At 52.4% G+C, this 17,722-nt stretch overlaps 1 protein-coding gene across 2 annotated transcripts; it reads left to right on the top strand.

Moving 5' to 3' along the window:
• Positions 1–103: 103 nt before the first annotated feature.
• Positions 104–16,395, top strand: ETNK2 (ethanolamine kinase 2). Of its 2 annotated transcripts, XM_067531510.1 has the most exons (9): positions 104–797; positions 5,234–5,493; positions 6,413–6,550; positions 7,387–7,485; positions 8,795–8,937; positions 9,082–9,165; positions 10,545–10,720; positions 13,848–13,921; positions 14,673–16,395. In XM_067531510.1, the coding sequence occupies exons 1-9, from the start codon at positions 309–311 to the stop codon at positions 14,743–14,745; spliced, it is 1,536 nt and encodes a 511-aa protein (XP_067387611.1). In that variant the 5' UTR covers positions 104–308; the 3' UTR covers positions 14,746–16,395. The 2 variants fall into 2 exon arrangements, with proteins under 2 accessions (XP_067387611.1, XP_067387612.1); XM_067531511.1 differs by lacking the exon at positions 7,387–7,485 and having other exon boundaries at positions 108–797.
• Positions 16,396–17,722: the final 1,327 nt, after the last annotated feature.

The following is a 17,722-nucleotide window of genomic DNA, read 5'->3' as shown; positions in this document are numbered from 1 at the left end:
GAGGGTCGCCGGCCCAGCCAGCTCTGAATGCCCGCTGCTGCTGCCGGAGGCGCCTGGGAGTGGGGGACACCCCCTCTTTACTGCTCTGGTCCCCCCCAATAAAAATCCTCCCTGCCCCCCAAAACCAGCGCTTGCCTGCGGGGCTCCCTGGAGCCCAGCCCCACTCCGGCCGCGCTCCGCGCCCCAGCCTGGAGGGGGCCGCTGGCTCCGCAGTGCGCAGGGCGCCAGCCGAGGGCCGGCGGGTGGGAGGCGTGCGCGGGGCGGGGGAAGCAGCAGCGGCGGCGGCAGCAGCAGCAGGGCCGGGCGGGATGGCCGGGCTCTGGCTGTGGCTCGGGCGCTGGGGCCGGCTGATCCCGCTGACATCACAATGCGGCCAGGCCCGAGCGCTGCGCTCCGCTCCGGCGGGCTGGGCACGGAGGGGAGGCGGCGGGGCTGACTCATGGGTTCCCGCGGGCGGCGGCGGCGGCTCCTCCCCGCCCAGCCCCTCTCCGGCCCCTGCCCATGGGCCGCTGCCCCAGCGCTCCGCGCCGAGCGGGGGTGGAGTCGCCGCCGCTCCCCCCTCCCCGCCTCCCGCCAGCTCCCCTCTGCCCCGGCAGAGGCCGCGGCGCTGCCCGCCCGGCACGTGGGCCATGGAGGAGAAGGCGGCCGCCGGCGGGAGCGGGCTGCACGGCCGCCGGGGCTACCCGGCCGTGCGGCGCCTGGGCATCGCGGTGGATGAGAACGACCTGCGGCCGGGCGCGCTGCAGCTGATCCGGGAGCTGAGACCGCAGTGGGAGCCGGCGCGGGTGCAAACCAAGGTAGCGGGAGACAGACAGAGAGCGAGCGAGCGCGGCTCCCCCCCTCCGCCCAGCCGGGCTTGTCCCCTCTTGGCACCGGAAGGGGCTGCATGCAATCGTAGCAGGAGAGGGGCTAGCTCCCCCTGCCCCCCCTGGCCCCCGCGGGAGGTCCCCTTCCCAGCTGCTCCGCGAAGCCAGGCGAGGAGGGCAGGAGGGACCCAGCCGGCGGCTGGTGAGATCTGTCAGCGTGTGCCGCCGCCTCCCCGAATTCAACGCGGTGCAGACCCGGCTGGCTGCGGTGCTGGAAAGCCCCCCGGGAGCGGCAATGCTGCACCTGGTGCTCTAGGTCTTTCCCCCGAACTTCTGGGGTGCTGGCCTCCCCCCTCCTCCCCCTGGTTTAAATCCCTGTGGTTCCCCAAGAGGCGCGAAAGCGGCTGCAGATAATCGAGGAGCGGCGGAGCCCTGCAGAAAACTCTGAAATGCCTGTTGCACACCAGTGCTGGTTTTCCCGAGGAGAGAGGCGGCCGTGGGTGTCTGATCCTAAAGCAAGCGCTCAGGAGCTGGGACTCAAAGAATCTATTCCTGGTTCTGCCCACCTCATCTGTGCCTCGGTTTCCCGAGCTGTGAAATAGGGATGGCAATGTCCCCATTGCCTGGGTTAGCTAATGAGTATTTGTAAAGTACTTTGAAATCCCTGAATTAAAATGGTGTACAGACGTATAGCAAAGGTACAGTACTAGTTTAGTACCCATGTAATATAGTATTCATGCAAGTGGGTGTGCGAGAGCGTATTTCCAGTGTGCCTGGACCCTTATCAATAAGGCAGTAGTAGCCCAGAGTAATTTAAATACACGCAGCTGTGTGAAAATACTTGTGCAAGGGCAGCTGCTAATAGGAAACTCCTGAGTTAAGGCTGTTCAGATTGTGAGCTCTTCAGGGCAGGGACTGTCTGTCATTATGTGATTTACAGCACCTAGCACCATGGGGCCCTAATCTCAGCCTGGCCCCCCTAAGTGCTACCGACAATACAAAGAATTAATAATAATAATAATAAAGACTCCATCAGTCCCATTGTATCCATGCATTGATGAGTCTCTGATCAACAGTAGATCTTACATGAGTAGGCGGTATAAAGGGAAGGGTGTGACTTAAAATTTTACCTCCAGCAATAATGCTGTTCTTCATTTAACTGACATTGCAGTAGAGAGTTGGAGCTGCATGAGCCAGATCCTCGGCTGGTGTATATCAGCATCACTAACTTGGATGGAGTGATGCTGATTTACACCGCCCAGCTCCATGGTGTCAATGCAAGGCGAAGGTATTGTACAATTCTGAATGGTGTAGGCTAAGTCCTCTGGTCTGGCCATGCTCTGCTTGGTGTAGGACCCAGGAAAGCTGGGCAAAGGTGGCTATGCCCGCCATGTCCACACACACAATCAGTTCTGGGGCCAGCTGAAGACTGTTCAGCCCCCAGTGCAATTAAAAGGAGCCTACAGGTTGCTCTAGCAATGGCCCCCAAGGATCTGGCCCCACAACCAAAGCATCTCCTGCCTAGACTCTGCCACTAAGCAGAAAGCATCTCCATGCTGGAGAGCCTCAGGGCATTCATCTCTTAGTGAGCAAGTTTGACAGCATACTGTCAGAGGGGTGCATGCTGCTGTATAACCATGCATACAGTCAGAAAGCAAGAGTAGTATGTGCCGAGCTGAAAGCCTGTCCAGACTGCAGCAGGTTGGAGATCCACACTCTGCATTCCAGTATCTCTGAGGCTATAGTTGCGACAAAGAGATGCCCCTGCTTAAATACTCACGCAGCTACCGTCCAATGAAAAGAAAGAGGAGATGCACAAGAGCACTTTGGGGGTGAAGAACGGCTGTGGGAATGTCGGGATGGGGAGGGAAGTGTGTATGTCAGAGCCGGGGTGTGTGTACAGGGTGATGTCGGAGAGACAAGGCGCTCATGGGCAGGTGGATGTAGTGGACGGAGGTGTTGTGTGAATTGCTGGGGGGCAGCAGACATGGGGTGGGTGGACGCAGAACACATGGTTGCGTAAATGAAGTGGCAGGTGCTGGATGGGAACTGGGATTAATTACTTCGGATGGATCGATAAAGTTTGGGTGGGCATGAATGGTCGGATCCAGTGCAACCGTTCCTGGCCCGCTGTGAGAGGGGATGAAGCACGCGAAGCTCAAATCAGTTTCTGTTTTACTTCTAGGAGAAAAGCATATTGTCACCTGCAGTGAAGCTACTGAAGCTTCCAATTGTGTCCTGGGCTGTACTGGACCAAGCCTTGGGCGCAAAGATAGCATCAGATTGGGCGGTGCGGCAGGAGGCTACGCCCTTGGCACTGCCACCTCTGCAACAAAGCACCGTCTGAGCAATGCCTGCTTTGCACCTTGTGCCCCTCCCCTTTGCATCAGGCCGTAACTCTGGACCCTCCCCAGTGTTACAGAGAGAGAGAAGGATCAGGCCAATATTTCTTGTCATCCCCAAACCCTCTGGAATTGCCCCCCATCAAGCCATGCCTCTGTGCATTTCCTCTGCTTCCCATCAGAGCGTGCATACAGAGGAGCATAGAAGGAGAGATCTGGGGAAAGAGGGGTCATGGAGTTTGAGACGATAGAGGAGGGGGAGGACAGGGGGAGAAGACTCCATGTACTCTGGCACCCAGCCAGGTTATGGAGATGGCAGAACAAAACCCTCTTTCCATCTGTGAGGAGCCATCAGAGCAGTGACAGAGGCATCCCCAGCAGAGACATCGCGGATCAGTGAGCTCAGCGCTGCTCAGCCCCCTGGGGTTGGTTTGTTTATTTCATTTGCTCCTGGCTGTGTTTTGTGCCTGACTCTGTGCTAATTCAGGGATTCCACCCATGGAGCAGCTCAGAACCTCCAGAAGCCTGCGCCGCAGCCCTCCAACACCTAAATGCTTCCCTGGTTCTTTCACCAGCACCTTCAGCTACCGGAGAACTTGTCCCAGCCCCTCCTGTAGGTTTGAAACCCTGCTGAATGCCCCTACTGGACTGGGATCGACTCCCTGTTTGTAACTTAACCCAGTGTCAGGCTTTGATACTGAATCACACAGCTCCAATTATAAGCCTGGGCCCTTATGAGGCGTGGAAGACAGGCCCACATTCGGGAGGCTGTCGGGGCCTCTCAAATTCATGTCGTCTGACTGGAGCGTCTCCCGAGGAGATTGGCCAGCACGGCTAGGGCATGAAGTCTTTCGCTGCATTGCTTTCAGCCTCCTTTCCGGCTAGACCTCGAGCGTGCCCACCCAGCAGCTTGGCCTCACCTGCTTCTTCCACGGTCATCTCCAAGCCTTGTGTCACCCCATGCCTTGTAGCAAATACCCTGGAGTACCTTCCCCATTGTGGCCTGCTCCAGCCTCCGCTCTCTTCTCATTCCAATCCCTCCAGAGGTCTTGCTTCCAAGAAAAGTCTCCCAGAGTCCTCACTGATCATAACCAAGCTCTTAACTGAAGCATGCCGTTCCATCTGGGGGTGCTGCTGAGATCCCTTCTTTCCTCACCCTGACCCTCTCCTGCTATCTGTTCCCCCGCCCCCAAATACATCTTACTGTAGCCTCTTTTGGCAGGGGCCACCCCCCTGGCGCATTCCCTCACAAGCAGCGCAAAGTGGGTGTAAAACTCAGATCAAAATGGCCTTAGCAATGGCCCATGTTGCAAGGTGGGGAAGAATCAGACCCAGTATTTTGCAATCTGTCCTTGTAAAGTGCCTCACGCACCTTGAGCACTGTTCAGATAACATTGCTCCACACTGAGCACTGAACGGCCTCGGCCCGTGTGCCCTGAGTCGCAACCTCCATTCTTGGCCCAAAGGCTGGTGACCTGACCAGGACTCTGTTTGAAGTCTCGGTGCTATTACCTAATCAGCTGATGGGACTAGCAGTGGTGGCAAAGAGGGGAAGGATGATCTAATCCCTTAGCTCTCTGGGCCTCAGTTGCCCATCTGTACAATGGGGATAATAGCCCTGCCCTGACTCGCTGGGGTGTTGTGAGAATGATGATAATAATAATACTTAGCTTTTATGTAGTGCATTTCTTCTGGTTTCAGAGAGGGAGATGGAGATTAGTTTCATTATCCCCTTTTTACAGATGGGGAAACTGGGCAGCACCTTACCCAAGTGGTTGTGCTGGAAATAAAATCCAGGTCCCACTGCAGTGCTCTGTTCACTAGCCCACACTGCCTCCCTAGGTTAAACACATTGACGTGTGAGCCACTCACACGTTACAGTCACGGCCACCAGATAAGTACCATGGGCAGACTCCTGCGCCCACCTCTTTTTCACACTTGGGGCAGTTATGATTATACATTAGTGTCTGTTTGTCCCCTCTGCACTGGCCATTCCCCTGCACACACGCTTGCTAATAGCCCCTAAGGCAGCTGCTTCTCCCTGTGCCAGACCCTAACCGTCTCCCTCTGTCCTTCCCTCTCCAGCTCTTCACCGATGGCATCACCAACAAACTCATGGCCTGCTACATGGATGAGGGGATGGCAGATGCGGTCCTGGTGCGGGTCTACGGCAGGAAGACCGAACTCTTTGTGGACCGGGAAAACGAGCTGAAGAATTTCCAAGTGCTGCGAGCCCATGGCTGCGCCCCCAACCTCTACTGCACCTTCCAAAACGGGCTGTGCTACGAGTTTATGCGGGGCACGGCGCTGGGACCTGAGCATGTGCGGGAGCCACAGATCTTCAGGTGGGGGCGGAGGGGAGTTCGGGCCTTATTTCCTTCCTCCGTGGTCCTGCCTTGGGCGAGGAAAGGCACTCAGGCAGATTGCTGTGGGCTTGGTTCTGCTTTCGGTCTTAGGGTGCTGCACGCAGGGAGTGAAGTTTGCGAAGAGCCAAGCCAAATCTGGGAATGGGCTCCGTACACCTCCTACGCTCTGCAATGCCCCAGCGAGGGCCACTAGTAGGAACTTGGGCGTGTGCCGGGTGGGGGGCACCAGAGGACGTTCCTTCTCCCAGCTGCCAGAGACAGCTCCAAAGCTTCATTGTTCTAAGCTGGAGGAAGTAGGGGGGCCTTTCTTCTGGATGATGGGAAGTTCCCAGAGCCATTGCCGGCCCCCCAGAGGCTCTTACGTCGAAGTCTCCAGTATCATTTGCCTAGATAGAGCCAGGGCAGCAATCTTTGGTAACCACAGTCACAGGCCAGATTCCCTGCTGGTGGAAATTCAGCAGGGTTGCCAACTCCCATGATTTAACCATAAGTCTCGCAATTTTGGGTGTGTTTATTAAAGGCCCAGCTGCTGGAATCAAGAGATTACATCGGAATCTCTGCTTTCATTTAAAAAGAAGTAACTTGTAACTTGAGGGTTGGCAGTTCTTAAATTGATGTGGCTTCCAGAGACTTACACTCGCAGAGCATTTGGCCCACTGAGCTTGGGGATTTTTGAGACAGTACCTTCGAACATTTTGAAGTCACACAGCTAAAATGGAGAGGGAATTTAGACACTTTCAGCCTGAGTTTTTAACAGTGGGCACTGATTTTTTGACTGCCCCACTCGCTGTTCCTTGGGTCTGGTTTACAGAGGGTGCTGAGCATTTCCCATTGAAGACACTCTCACAGCAGGATCTCTAAGTGTAACCACCTATTCTCTCTACACGTTTCATTATAGGTTGATAGCTTGGGAAATGGCCAAAATGCACACAATTCACACCAACGGGAGCCTCCCCAAGGCCAGCCTGTGGCACAAGCTACACAAGTACCTTACCATCGTGAAAACAGAGCTGACCACAAAGGCATCCAACCCCAGGTAAAGCGAGAGAGAGAACTTAGCAGAAGACTCCTGCTAAGGGTATCCTGTATCCAAACAATTCTAGCTAGCTGCACAGTGCTCTTCTCTAGTCCTTCTGCAGATGGGCTCAGGTAATGTGGCTAGGCAGTTCGTGGGAAGGGTCAGAGACATAACTGGAGCTGGGGAAAAATTGAGTGAAGAAACCAGGCAATAGGCTTGCTGGATGCTAGGACACAAACCTAAAATTCACAACAGCTTTGCCGAAAGATTCGGGAAGGTCAGTGAAACTTTCAGCTTAACAAGGGGGAGTCAGACCAGTCCATGGATTGGGCAACGCAAGGCCAAGTTTTGGTTTGGAACCATGTAATTCTGAGACCCTGACCCAAAACAAGACAACATTTTGAGGGCTTTGGTTGAGTTGTGCGGCTCGTTTGAATCCCAAAATTCCAGGGCAAACCACATGAGCTGAAAATGCACAGAAAGAAAGGTTCAGCTGATCCAAACTGCTGAGTTTGGCAGAGCTCTAGACAAAGCGGGAGGGTCCTGTGTTAGGAGACCAGCTGCAGTCCAGTTGAGCCTGACGTGATTACAGCACGGTTTGGAATTTCCTATGTAAAGGAGCAAATCCTGTTTGAACCGTGCTATGGCCCTTCCACGTCCAAGTCTCTAATGCAACTGGGAAATGTGGTCTAAATATAGCTATGGCCTGTCCACACTACAAGACAGACCTGTGATTTAGCCAATTTTTGTATCTGGGCCCCCTAACAAGTAGACTTTCCAGTGTAGACAAGACAACACAGGAGAATGAATCCAGTTGAAACAAAAGATCTTCTCTCTCAACACTTAACCCTCAGATCATGCTGCCCAGCCTTTGCTCTGAGTTGTCCTGGAGAGATATTCACTGTATCACGGACAAAGACTTTGGAGCGATCAAAGCGGAGACAACTTAGATTGTAAGCTCTCTGGGGCAGGGACCATCTCTTTGTTCTGTGGATGTACCGCACCTAGCACAGTGGGGTTCTGGGCCATGACTAGGACTCGTAGTTGCTGCAGTAATACTATTAGCAGTAGTAGTAATAGCTCCTAGGAAAACCACCCCAGCTTTTAAGCAAGACCCAGATTCAGTTGGGACCTGAGGTCCACTTACAGTGGGAAATGACCCACATTAGGTGGGCTGCTTTTACATATAAGTTCAGGGTAATATGGGTTAAACCAGGGGCCAGTGTAGATCAGGCACAATGGCTTTAAAATCATTATAGACCTAACACTGTTTTTCAGTGATCCAGACAATCCATGTTTAAAACCAGTCCGTCTAATGTCCGGTGCAGACAAGGCCTTGAGGGAGATTTAGTCCATTCCAGGGGGGTGGATCTAGAACATCCTGCGTCAGGATCCACCTACTTGGACACCATCCGTCCCAAAAACAGTAAAGGTGAACGAACTAGGTGGCATACAAGAGTGCATTAAACTGTCAGATGGATTTAATTATTAACTCTCTCTTTTTTTGGTATCGCCGGGTTTCTTGAGGCCATTAGTAGAGCATATGCCCCTGTCGGTTCTTGAAAAGTCCCTTTGTCCTAGTGGCTTTGGGCCTGAGAGCTTGATTGCAATGGTGGCTCAGGGGGATGCACCTTCGAAGACAAATTGCAATGAGAGTCTTTCACTTCTGATTTGATTGATCTGATTGTTGCTGTTTTGTGAGATGCCCTATTTGTGGGATGAGTTGGAGTCTTGGTCTAGTTCCCAGTGGGACAGGGTTCCGCATCACAAAAACCACCAGCACCATTGATCTCACTTGTTAGCAATCTCCACCTCCAGGCTAAGGACTCAATGGGGCATGGAGATAGAACTGTCCTTTCACTCCTAGAGAGCGTCCATCCACATCGTGGTGGAGGCACATTGATAGGATAACATGGGGAAGCTTCTGCTACTTGATCTGTCCCTGCTCTGAGGCGAAGTAGAAGATCCCAGTCTCCAGGACTCTCAAGCCATTCATCACTGCTGAGCATCAGAACTTGGCCGTGCATGGCCTCCTGCCTTGTGTTTAGTCCACATTGATCTTCCGGTGAACAAAGAGGTTTTTGCTGAATGAAGTACCTGTGAGATGTGATTCTCCAAGACTCTGCTGTCCTAGGAGACCTACCCTCTTTCTCTCTCTCTATTTATTGAATGTTACTGAACTTTGCATTATTTAAAAACAATACACATTTGAAAATAAGCTTATTGGGTGTGGACATGACTTCTCATCCTCTTCTTCCATAGACTCCGTCAGGAAGTGCCCAGTCTGGAGGTGCTAGAACAAGAGCTTGCTTGGATGAAAGAATCTCTCTCCCAGCTGGACTCACCCATCGTGCTCTGCCATAACGACCTGCTGTGCAAAAACATTATCTACAACGAGACCGAAGGTTTGTTCCATTCGCGTCCGGTACACCAGAGCGTTGCAAATGTGTCCCTTCTCCTGTTGGTGGCATCCAGTGGGTACGAGGATGCTGGCCTCTTGAAGAGCCAGAGGCGTCTGCTCTAATGGCTCCTTGCTTTGCTTTCCACAGAGCACGTGAGGTTCATAGACTATGAATACGCTGGTTACAATTACCAGGCCTTCGACATTGGGAACCACTTTAACGAGTTTGCAGGTGAGTCAAGTTCCTCCTTCTTCTCTCCCTAGCCTGAAAGCTAGGCCCCCATGTTGGTGGAATGTTCTCTATGACCCTGTTTGCTTACAGGGTAACTGATGAGGACATTAAATTACAGGGCATATATTAATGTAAATAACTGTAGGATGCATTCCTTCCTCTCCCCATGTTTAGCCCAAAGTGCAGGTTATATTTATGCGTGTCTTTAGCCATTTCAGCTTGTGCTGTGTAGGCTTCAGCTCTCACAAGCTAAACAGGGTTGGACCAGGTCAGCACTGGAAGGCGAGTCAGAGGAACTGTTGAGGGTGATTCAGCATTTGGTACTTCTCCCTTCAAGTGACTACTGAGCCAAGAGCCACGTTTGGGTGGAGGTGCCGGCACCTTTCAAATGAGACCTAAAACTGAGATCATTAAAGTTGTGGTCATTAAAGTTGCCATGGCAATATCATCAGAGAGAGTGGTTAGGTCATCTTGTTCTGCCTACCTGAGTTCCCAGTGCGGTCTGAGTTGGATATGCTAGGCTTCTCTCCCAGCCCTAAACTTCTGAGCAGCGTTCCTGTGCGCTGTGGAACAGCTGTGATGTTCCCTCTCCAGAGGTGGCTACAAGAAGTTACTCCTTGCACTTTGAAGCTCCTTGGACAAAAGGGACTTAGATGTACAAATAATTTTTACTTTGAAGACTCGAGCGTGGATTATTGCAGCCTGAAATGCAAAGCTTCACTGAAACTTTTAAGTCGCCTTCCGTGCTTCACAGCTGAGAGCAAACACTAAAAGAGATCAAATCCAGGATCACGCATGACGATGACGAGGTGCTGATGGGCCAGACTAGATCAAGGGGAAGGGGGCTTTGGGATATATCAGGGCACTCTGTTGTTTCCTAATCAGTGGCCTTTTCCAGAGACCATTCCAAGTTATTTTAAAGCCCGTGAAGAACTTCTAGGAGTAAAATTCACATGGAGTGTTCCCCTAAAGAGTGCAGAGAAGATTAGGAATCAACCCAAGTGTCACAGAGAGGGAAATCACATGAGGATGGTAACTTCAGTGCAAAAATCCCAGCACCTGAGAGAGAAGCACAGGACCCACCTGCTAACAGCGTTTGCAAACATAGGATCTTGTAACCGGTGGATAGGTTCAGTGCACCAGCACCCCATCACTAGCTCTGGGGCAGTAACTTGTCTTCCATGTGAGTGGCCCTTGGTTTAACTAGTGTTTGTCTCCTGGGGGTTGATCCAATGACCATTGAAAGATTCCCATTGACTTCAATGGACTGTGACTCACGCCTTGGGAGGGTCCATCTTCATCAGTCCTTTGCCCTAGATGAGCTGTCTTGTTCTCCCCTCCTGCCTCCCGTCCCCCTAATTGCTGGCTTCTGTTTGCAGGGGTGAGCGAGGTGGATTACAGTCTGTATCCCAGCAGAGACATCCAGCTGCAGTGGCTGAGGCACTACCTGCAATCCTACAAGCAACTGAGCCAAAAGGATCGGGGCGGTGGAGGAGGAGTTGTTTCTGACAAGGAGCTGGAGACCCTCTATGTGCAAGCGAACCAGTTTGCTTTAGTGAGTGGGCGCCTGGCCGGGCGGTGGGAGGAGGCAGGACTGATGCACTTTGGGGCAGGGGTTCCGAATACACTTAACCCATGGGAGAAGGGATTGTCGGGAAGTAGAATAGGGATGCTTACCATAGACTGGGGCAGGTTCTTATGGGGGTGTCAGTCAGCCCTGAAATGCACTCTGGGATTCAGTTATGGACATGGATGGGGAGAGGAAATAGGAACTGGTTCGGTGGCTCCAAGACACGGAAATTCTCTGTGTTGAACGTCCCTGCAGCCTCAGGCCCAGTAATGAACAAACTCTGTCATAATGGCCATGAAAGGCATGTGGGAATTGCCGTACCTGACTAGAATAATGGTCCAGCTAGTCCAGAGCCCTGTCTCTTACCAAGGCCAGCAGCAGAAGGAGGTGCAAGACGCCCCAGAATTAAAGTTCTTAAATTAAAGAATTAAAGGGAATTGCTGTGGAAGCAGAGAGGGCACAGACGCGATGGACCAGATCTCACTAAAGAGCTCGGCGTGTAGAACACACGTTAATTTATTTATTTTATTTTTTAAGATCTAGGCTCAATGATGTGTACAGAGCAATTAGAGACCTGGTCAAATATACATTAGCAGAGTCTGGCCACCTCCCTGGAAGTCCTTCACATTACTAAGTTCCTCCTACAATAAGACAGAGCCTCTCTAGGAGTCAGGTGGCCAAGAGCGCAGTGCCACTTGATTCCTCGAGAATCCAGAATGTATGCTACAGCTGACTCGGAGCAGAGTGGCCAGCGGGAGAGAGCACTGGACCGGGTTACCCTGATTGCTTTTCCTCCCAGGGATTGTGGTTCTCTACTGCCTGCCTTCCGCCTCGGGTAACCATTCTCACCCAGTAGGTACCATTTGTTCAGGGGTTAATAGCATCACCAGCCTCAAGCACCAAATAATCATAAGATTGGGATTGACACTCAAGTCATGTGATTTCAGAGAAAAACTTGAAAACAAGGGCTAGAAAGATTGTGCGGGCGCGCACACATGTGTACACATACATGCACATAAGGAGAGGCTGAGGGAACTAGGCTTGTTTAGTCTGCAGAAGAGAAGAATGAGGGGGGTTTTGATAGCAGCCTTTAACTACCTGAAGAGGGATTCCAGGGAGGATGGAGCTAGGCTGTTCTCAGTGGTGGCAGATGACAGAACAAGGAGCAAATGGTCTCAAGTTGCAGTGGGGCAGGTCTAGGTTGGACATTAGGAAAATCTTTTTCACTAGGAGGGTGGCAAAGCACTGGAATGGGTTACCTAGGAAGGTGGTGGAATCTCCATCCTTAGAGGTTTTTAAGGCCCGGCTTACAAAGCCCTGGCTGGGATGATTTAGCTGAGGTTGGTCCTGCTTTGAGCAGGGGGTTGGACCAGATGACCTCCCGAGGTCCCTTCCAACCCTAGCATGATTCTGTGGTGCTAAAAACATGGGAATTGGCGACACCGGGTGTAACTAGGCTAGAGGATGGCTTTAGGGCTGCAGAATTGCGAGAAAGAGCGGAGTCCCCAGAAGCCACAATCAGGCTCTGGCTTGAATTACTGCTCTTCTCCTGCCACTGAGATGGGGCAGCAGAGAAAAATCAGACCAGACAGTGGGTGGCGTCCTCTTTTCCCCCTGCCCTGCGTGAGGATCTATCCCACAAGTAGCAGAGCTTACATGGATCCAAGGCTCTCTAAGAGTCACTCTGGGCCAGATGTCAGAAAGGACAGAGGACGCATTTAGACACCAAAAATAAGTGGCCAGGTTTTTGAGAGAGATCAGCGTGTTGGCTGCCCATCGGGTGCTTCTGAAGTATCTGGCCAGAAGAGTCACAATGGGAGCAGCTGGGTGCTGAGCACTGGAAAATCTGGCTCTGAGCTCTTCTGAAAATATGGCCCTTAGTGAGCATAAGATACATCTGCCTGGTTGGTCTGGCTCATATTTGCTGTTAGCTGTTATCTGGTGCATCCCATGCCGAACGGCAAGAATCCAAGGAAACTGGCTGTCAGCCAAGCATGCGAGGGGATCAGCATTGCAGAATGTACGGTGCACGTGAGGCCCTGAAAATGCAGGGCCCAATTCTCAGCTGGTACAAATGAGTGGAGTCAGTGGAGCTATGCTGATTTACACCAGCTGAGAAATCTTCTGGCCCAGAGTTTCTAGGGAACAGCGTTTCTCCTCTCTGGGGCAGCAAGACTGGGAGGGATCAAAGGAAACAAGAAAGACGTTGTACACAAGTGGCCGCCACCCTTCCCATAAGCTGGATAGGAGACGTGGCCACATCTTCCGCGAGACAGGAGGCCAAAATAAAGAGTGATGCACTTTGATCATACGTCAGTGGGGTGATAACAGCAGGTGCGCAAGGACTCCAGTGACCTGTTGGCCTGAACCAGGGACAAGGCCTGCTGAGCCCTGGAATACAAGGAAATCTGACTTAGCCAAGGTTACTTACATAAAATCTCCAGAGGGGTTAATGATTCTGTTGGAGCTGCTACAGCAACCTTTGAACCGAGCAGCTGGAGGGGAATTTACCTTAGCTGGAAGCCAGGCTGTTAACAACTTCAAACTGGTCCAGAGGCTTGTGGAGCAAGTTGCCTGTATTTTAACTCCGAAACTTGTAGAGAAGAATTGCTGGTGGATACCTTGCTGGACGTGCTACTGCTATTTCAAATGTACGGTGGCAGCCAAGGATGGATAAAACCCAGAGCTGTCCCACTCAGAGGGACGATGTGGGAACTTCTCCCACCACCACTGCTAGTGCGCGGAAGGGGATAACATTTAGCTTACTTAGACTGTAAGATCTCGGGGGCAGGCGACAGCCTTTTTGTTCTGTCTGTGTGTACAGCGCCTAGCATGGTGGCTCTATAAAAATGTGCTGTCATCATACAGATGATAATTCATCAGGCAGGAACGGGAACTGATTAGCCTCAAGTGCACTACAAAGCTCCCGGGCCAGATCCCCAGCTTTTTGCCCATCAGCCTAGATTCAGGGAATGCAGTGGCGCTAACTGACTGACCCCAGCTGAGTATCTGGCCCCCAGTGTTGAGAGAGGAGTGTGACGTGAGAGGCTTTATCATCCCTCAGGAATATGGGAAGTTCCCGGCCGGCTCCTGATTCTTCTCTCTGTTGCAGGCCTCTCATTTCCTTTGGGCGTGCTGGGCCCTGATCCAGGACAAATATTCCACCATAGACTTTAACTTCTTTAGGTGAGTGGGCCCCTGCAGCGGGGATGGTGGTGGGTAGCGCTTCCCCTTTTCCCTGGCACGAGCAGGATGCCACGCTGCTCCCATGCCAGGCTGGTGGGAATGGGAACTCCTCCCCTGTTTTTGCTGTGGTGATCGGCACTGAGGTCCTGGTTAGATCCCTGTGTCCCTGCAGCACACTGACAGAGTAGGTGGTGAGGTTCAGTGCCATGGGGGGTGTAACGCTGCACCCTGGGGTGGCGTGGCAGAAGCTGGGACCCCATGGTTCCTAAAAGGAGTGCTGCCCCTGCCTGAGCTCAGAGACACACCTCGGTTAGCCCAAGCTGCAGCAGGCTTTTCAGATGTGTGCGCCAGCCTCCGCTAGAGGAGGGACAGATGGCCACGGTGTATCCGTGGGACACATTGAGCACTGTGAAGACGGAGTTGCTCATTGACCTGTTACCTCCTGCAGTGTTTGGACCAGAAATTCCTGGAATAAAGACAGACAATCCCTCTCAAATCCCGTCTAGCTCTTCCCCTACCAGGTCTAGTGTTAAACAACACAGGCAATCAGGATTCCACTATTTTCTCTTTGAGAAAACTGTTCCACACCCTAAATCGCCCATCTCCTTCATTCCAGCAGACATGGGTAAGCAAGGCCTTGGGCTTTACCCTCGAAAGGAGGTGAGAGGAAATCCCCATAGCTTCAACAGGGTGGGGGCAGTCAGAGGTTCCTACTCTCTTGTGCAAGATCTGTGTCTCTCTATCCTCGCAGGTATGCAAGGCTAAGATTTAAACAGTACTTCAAGGTAAAGTCTGTGGTGACAGCCCTGAAGATGCCAAAATGACGTTTCCAGGCTGCTTCTCGTCCACACGATTCCCAGCTGTTTTTTCCTGCACAGGTTGATTGAGGTCTGAGGACTTGGCAGCAGTCTGCCACCAGCGAGAGGGGAGGGCAGATTCTCTGGAGGGGGAAGGGGAAGGGAAAGGAAGATTTTCTGTGACGCCAAAGATTTAATGAAGTCCCTGGAGCATGGTTATGCCATCTCTGGATTTAGCCCCATCGCTGGTTTTGCTGACCGTGCCACAATGCATCTGTGGGATGACTACAGGACTTGGCTGCTGGCAAGACATTTAGTTCAAAGACTGGAGCGTGAGACATTCAGAGAGGCCATGAGCTCAGTTGGACTTAAAGAGCGCATGGTGTTGGGTCTGCCTAGCAAATTAGTATCACCTTAAAGATTGGAGCTGGCTGAGATCCTGTGTTCCTTGGCCGGGCGAACCCGGCAGGTATGTGCTTTACTGAAACAAACCATGCTGCTGTTTGGTGTCGTGTCCTTCTCAGGGTATGGGGAATTTGGCTCTGTCAGTCCTCCTGTCCTGACCCAAATGGGGATGGGGCTGATTCTGTGCCCCTCGTCCCCAGAGCCCCCCTCTGCCCCACATTGTGAAGGGCTGGCTCTAGCCCCCTCCCCCTTTATTTCTAAATGCACACTTAAGGGTTACACAAGGCAGCCTGCGCAGTGTGACTCAGGGGCCCTACACCTTCTGGTCTTGCTGGCAGACGGGAAGAGCACAAATGGGGACCACATCAGCAGGGGTCATGCTGGGGGAACCAAAGCAAGGGTGAGGATGTTCTTGGCTGTGCAGTGGGCCCATAGGTCCAAGTTAGGGCCACACTACTTTGCCTGAGTGGCTGGAACAGCCCCTGGCAGCGCTAGCATAGGGAATGTGGAGCTCAATGAATCACACCCCCAGCTCCCAGTGTAGACGCAGCCTGAGACCACCCCCCAGCTCTGGGGAGCTACACAGCCAGAACTGAACTTGCAGCCTGGCTCAGCAGCTGGGAGCACCTCCGTTTTATTCCGGCAGAGGGTTCAATAGGGCAGGAGCAGCTCCTGCTGCAAACCGGCGCCTTTTATGGGTGCTATAACACAGGAGGGGACGGTGTGCATTGCAAAAGGGGCATATTTCTGCTCCCTTCATCGTGCCCTCCAGCTTGCTGAGCGCTCCAGCTGCGTTCCAAACGCCGGCTCAAGTTGTCAGGGTGGCCACAGCCTTCTGGCGCATGGCCCATTCAGCCTGCTGTCCCCCCTGCCCTGCGCTGTCCTGGGGTCTGGTACTTATGGTTCAAATCTGGGACAACTGGTGTCGCTGCACTTACTGACTGTGTTCAACGGCTGTGCCTTCTGCAAGGGGAACGGGCGCAGAAGGCTTTGTTCTCACACCCTCACCCTGCAAGAGCCCGTCACACCCGATCTGTCCGGTGTTGTCTCAAAGTGAGCGTGATAATAAAAAACTGCTGCTGTCTGTCTTAGTGGAAGGTGGCTCTTTAATAACGGACGTGGGACAGGAGCTACATGGCCGCAGAGGGCGTCCTGTTTGCTGACCCTGAGATCTAGGTTTACAGAGAGGGTGTGGACATTGCAGAGCCCAGCTCCTGGGCGCCCTGTTACCCAGTGGAATTAGCCCTTTCTAGGAAAAGGAGGGGGCTTGAACAGGTCTCTCTCACCTCTGGGGGGAGCGGGGTGGGGTAGGGGAGGAGGGCTGGGTGGTGGGGCAGGAGGGGAGGGAGGTGGGGTGGTCCCTGGGATGTAGGAGATCCCCCTTTCAGTCCCTTCGCAGAGAGGGGATTGGAACTGGGATCTCCCACAGCCTGGACGGTAGCTGGGCTGGAGGGGCAAAAGAGTGATCCTTTTGCTGTGGTCCCACTTAATATTTAGTTAAAAGTAAAACCTCTGGCTATTTAACTCCACAGCATAGAATTGAACCCAGGTCTCCAGCCTCGCAGGAGGGCACCCTCACCACTAGACTATAGAGGACATCTTATTGTAGAGGCTTCCTCTGCGCCCAATTAATGTTTAATTGAAATGGCCCCACTTCAACACCAAAAGCTGAGGCAACGCCTTGCTGACCTCCCCACATTTCTGTAGCCAGAGATGTGACTTGAACCAGGTGCTCTGCCATCCCAAGCCCACCTCTTAACCAGCAGGCCACAAAGAGCTCTTACTAGTTGCTTTTCTTCTTTGGTCCAGTTAATATTTGTTTAACGTGGCACTGCTTTAATAGGAAAAGCAGCACGGTGCTCCCTGTTGAAATCCTTGCCTTCATCAGCTAGGGGGAGGCATTGAACCAAGATCACCAGCATCCCAGATAAGGACTTTAGCCAACAGTCCATAGAAGACTGGATAGGGTACCGCTCTTCCTTAGAGCCAAGAATTAGTGGAACAGCTTTCAATAGGCAAGATTGACCTAGCTCCCCGCTCAAATCCACCTCCTTTATTAGGAAGAAGGAGCAATTGAACCAGATCTCCAGTGTCCCCCAAGAGTACCATAACGCCTGACCTATAAAGTTCTAGGGTCTTGCTTTGGCCTAATTAATATTTAATTAAAATGGAGCAACTTCATCAAAAAAAATTGAGGAAGCTTCCTGTTGAAGCCCCCTGTCTTCATCATATAGTGAGAGAAATTGAATCAGCAGTTCATGGAGGATAGGTCCACCAATGGCTATTTATTAACCAAGAAGATCAGGGCCACAACTTCATGTTCTGGGTGCCCTGAAACCTCTGACTGCCAGAAGCGGGGAAGTGGATGATGAGGGTTCACTAGATAATTGGCCTGTTCAATTGATTCCTCTGTAGCATGCTGCCCACTGCTGGAAGACATGCTATGGGGCTAGAATGATAAGGCAAAGCAGAAGGGAGATAAGGAGCAGAGATTAGGCAAGCAAGGCACAGGGATGGGTGGGTTCTGACACATATTCTTGTGCACCCTCTAGTGGGGTGAGAGTGAACGATGGTGAAAATACAGCTAAAGTTGGATGAT

The sequence above is a fragment of the Emydura macquarii genome, unplaced genomic scaffold (genome assembly GCF_026122565.2).
Source record: "Emydura macquarii macquarii isolate MOO-44397 ecotype Brisbane River unplaced genomic scaffold, CSIRO-AGI_Emac_v2 contig_3220, whole genome shotgun sequence".
Classification (NCBI taxonomy): Eukaryota; Metazoa; Chordata; order Testudines; family Chelidae; genus Emydura; species Emydura macquarii.
This window is presented reverse-complemented; position numbering and strand designations above follow the sequence as displayed.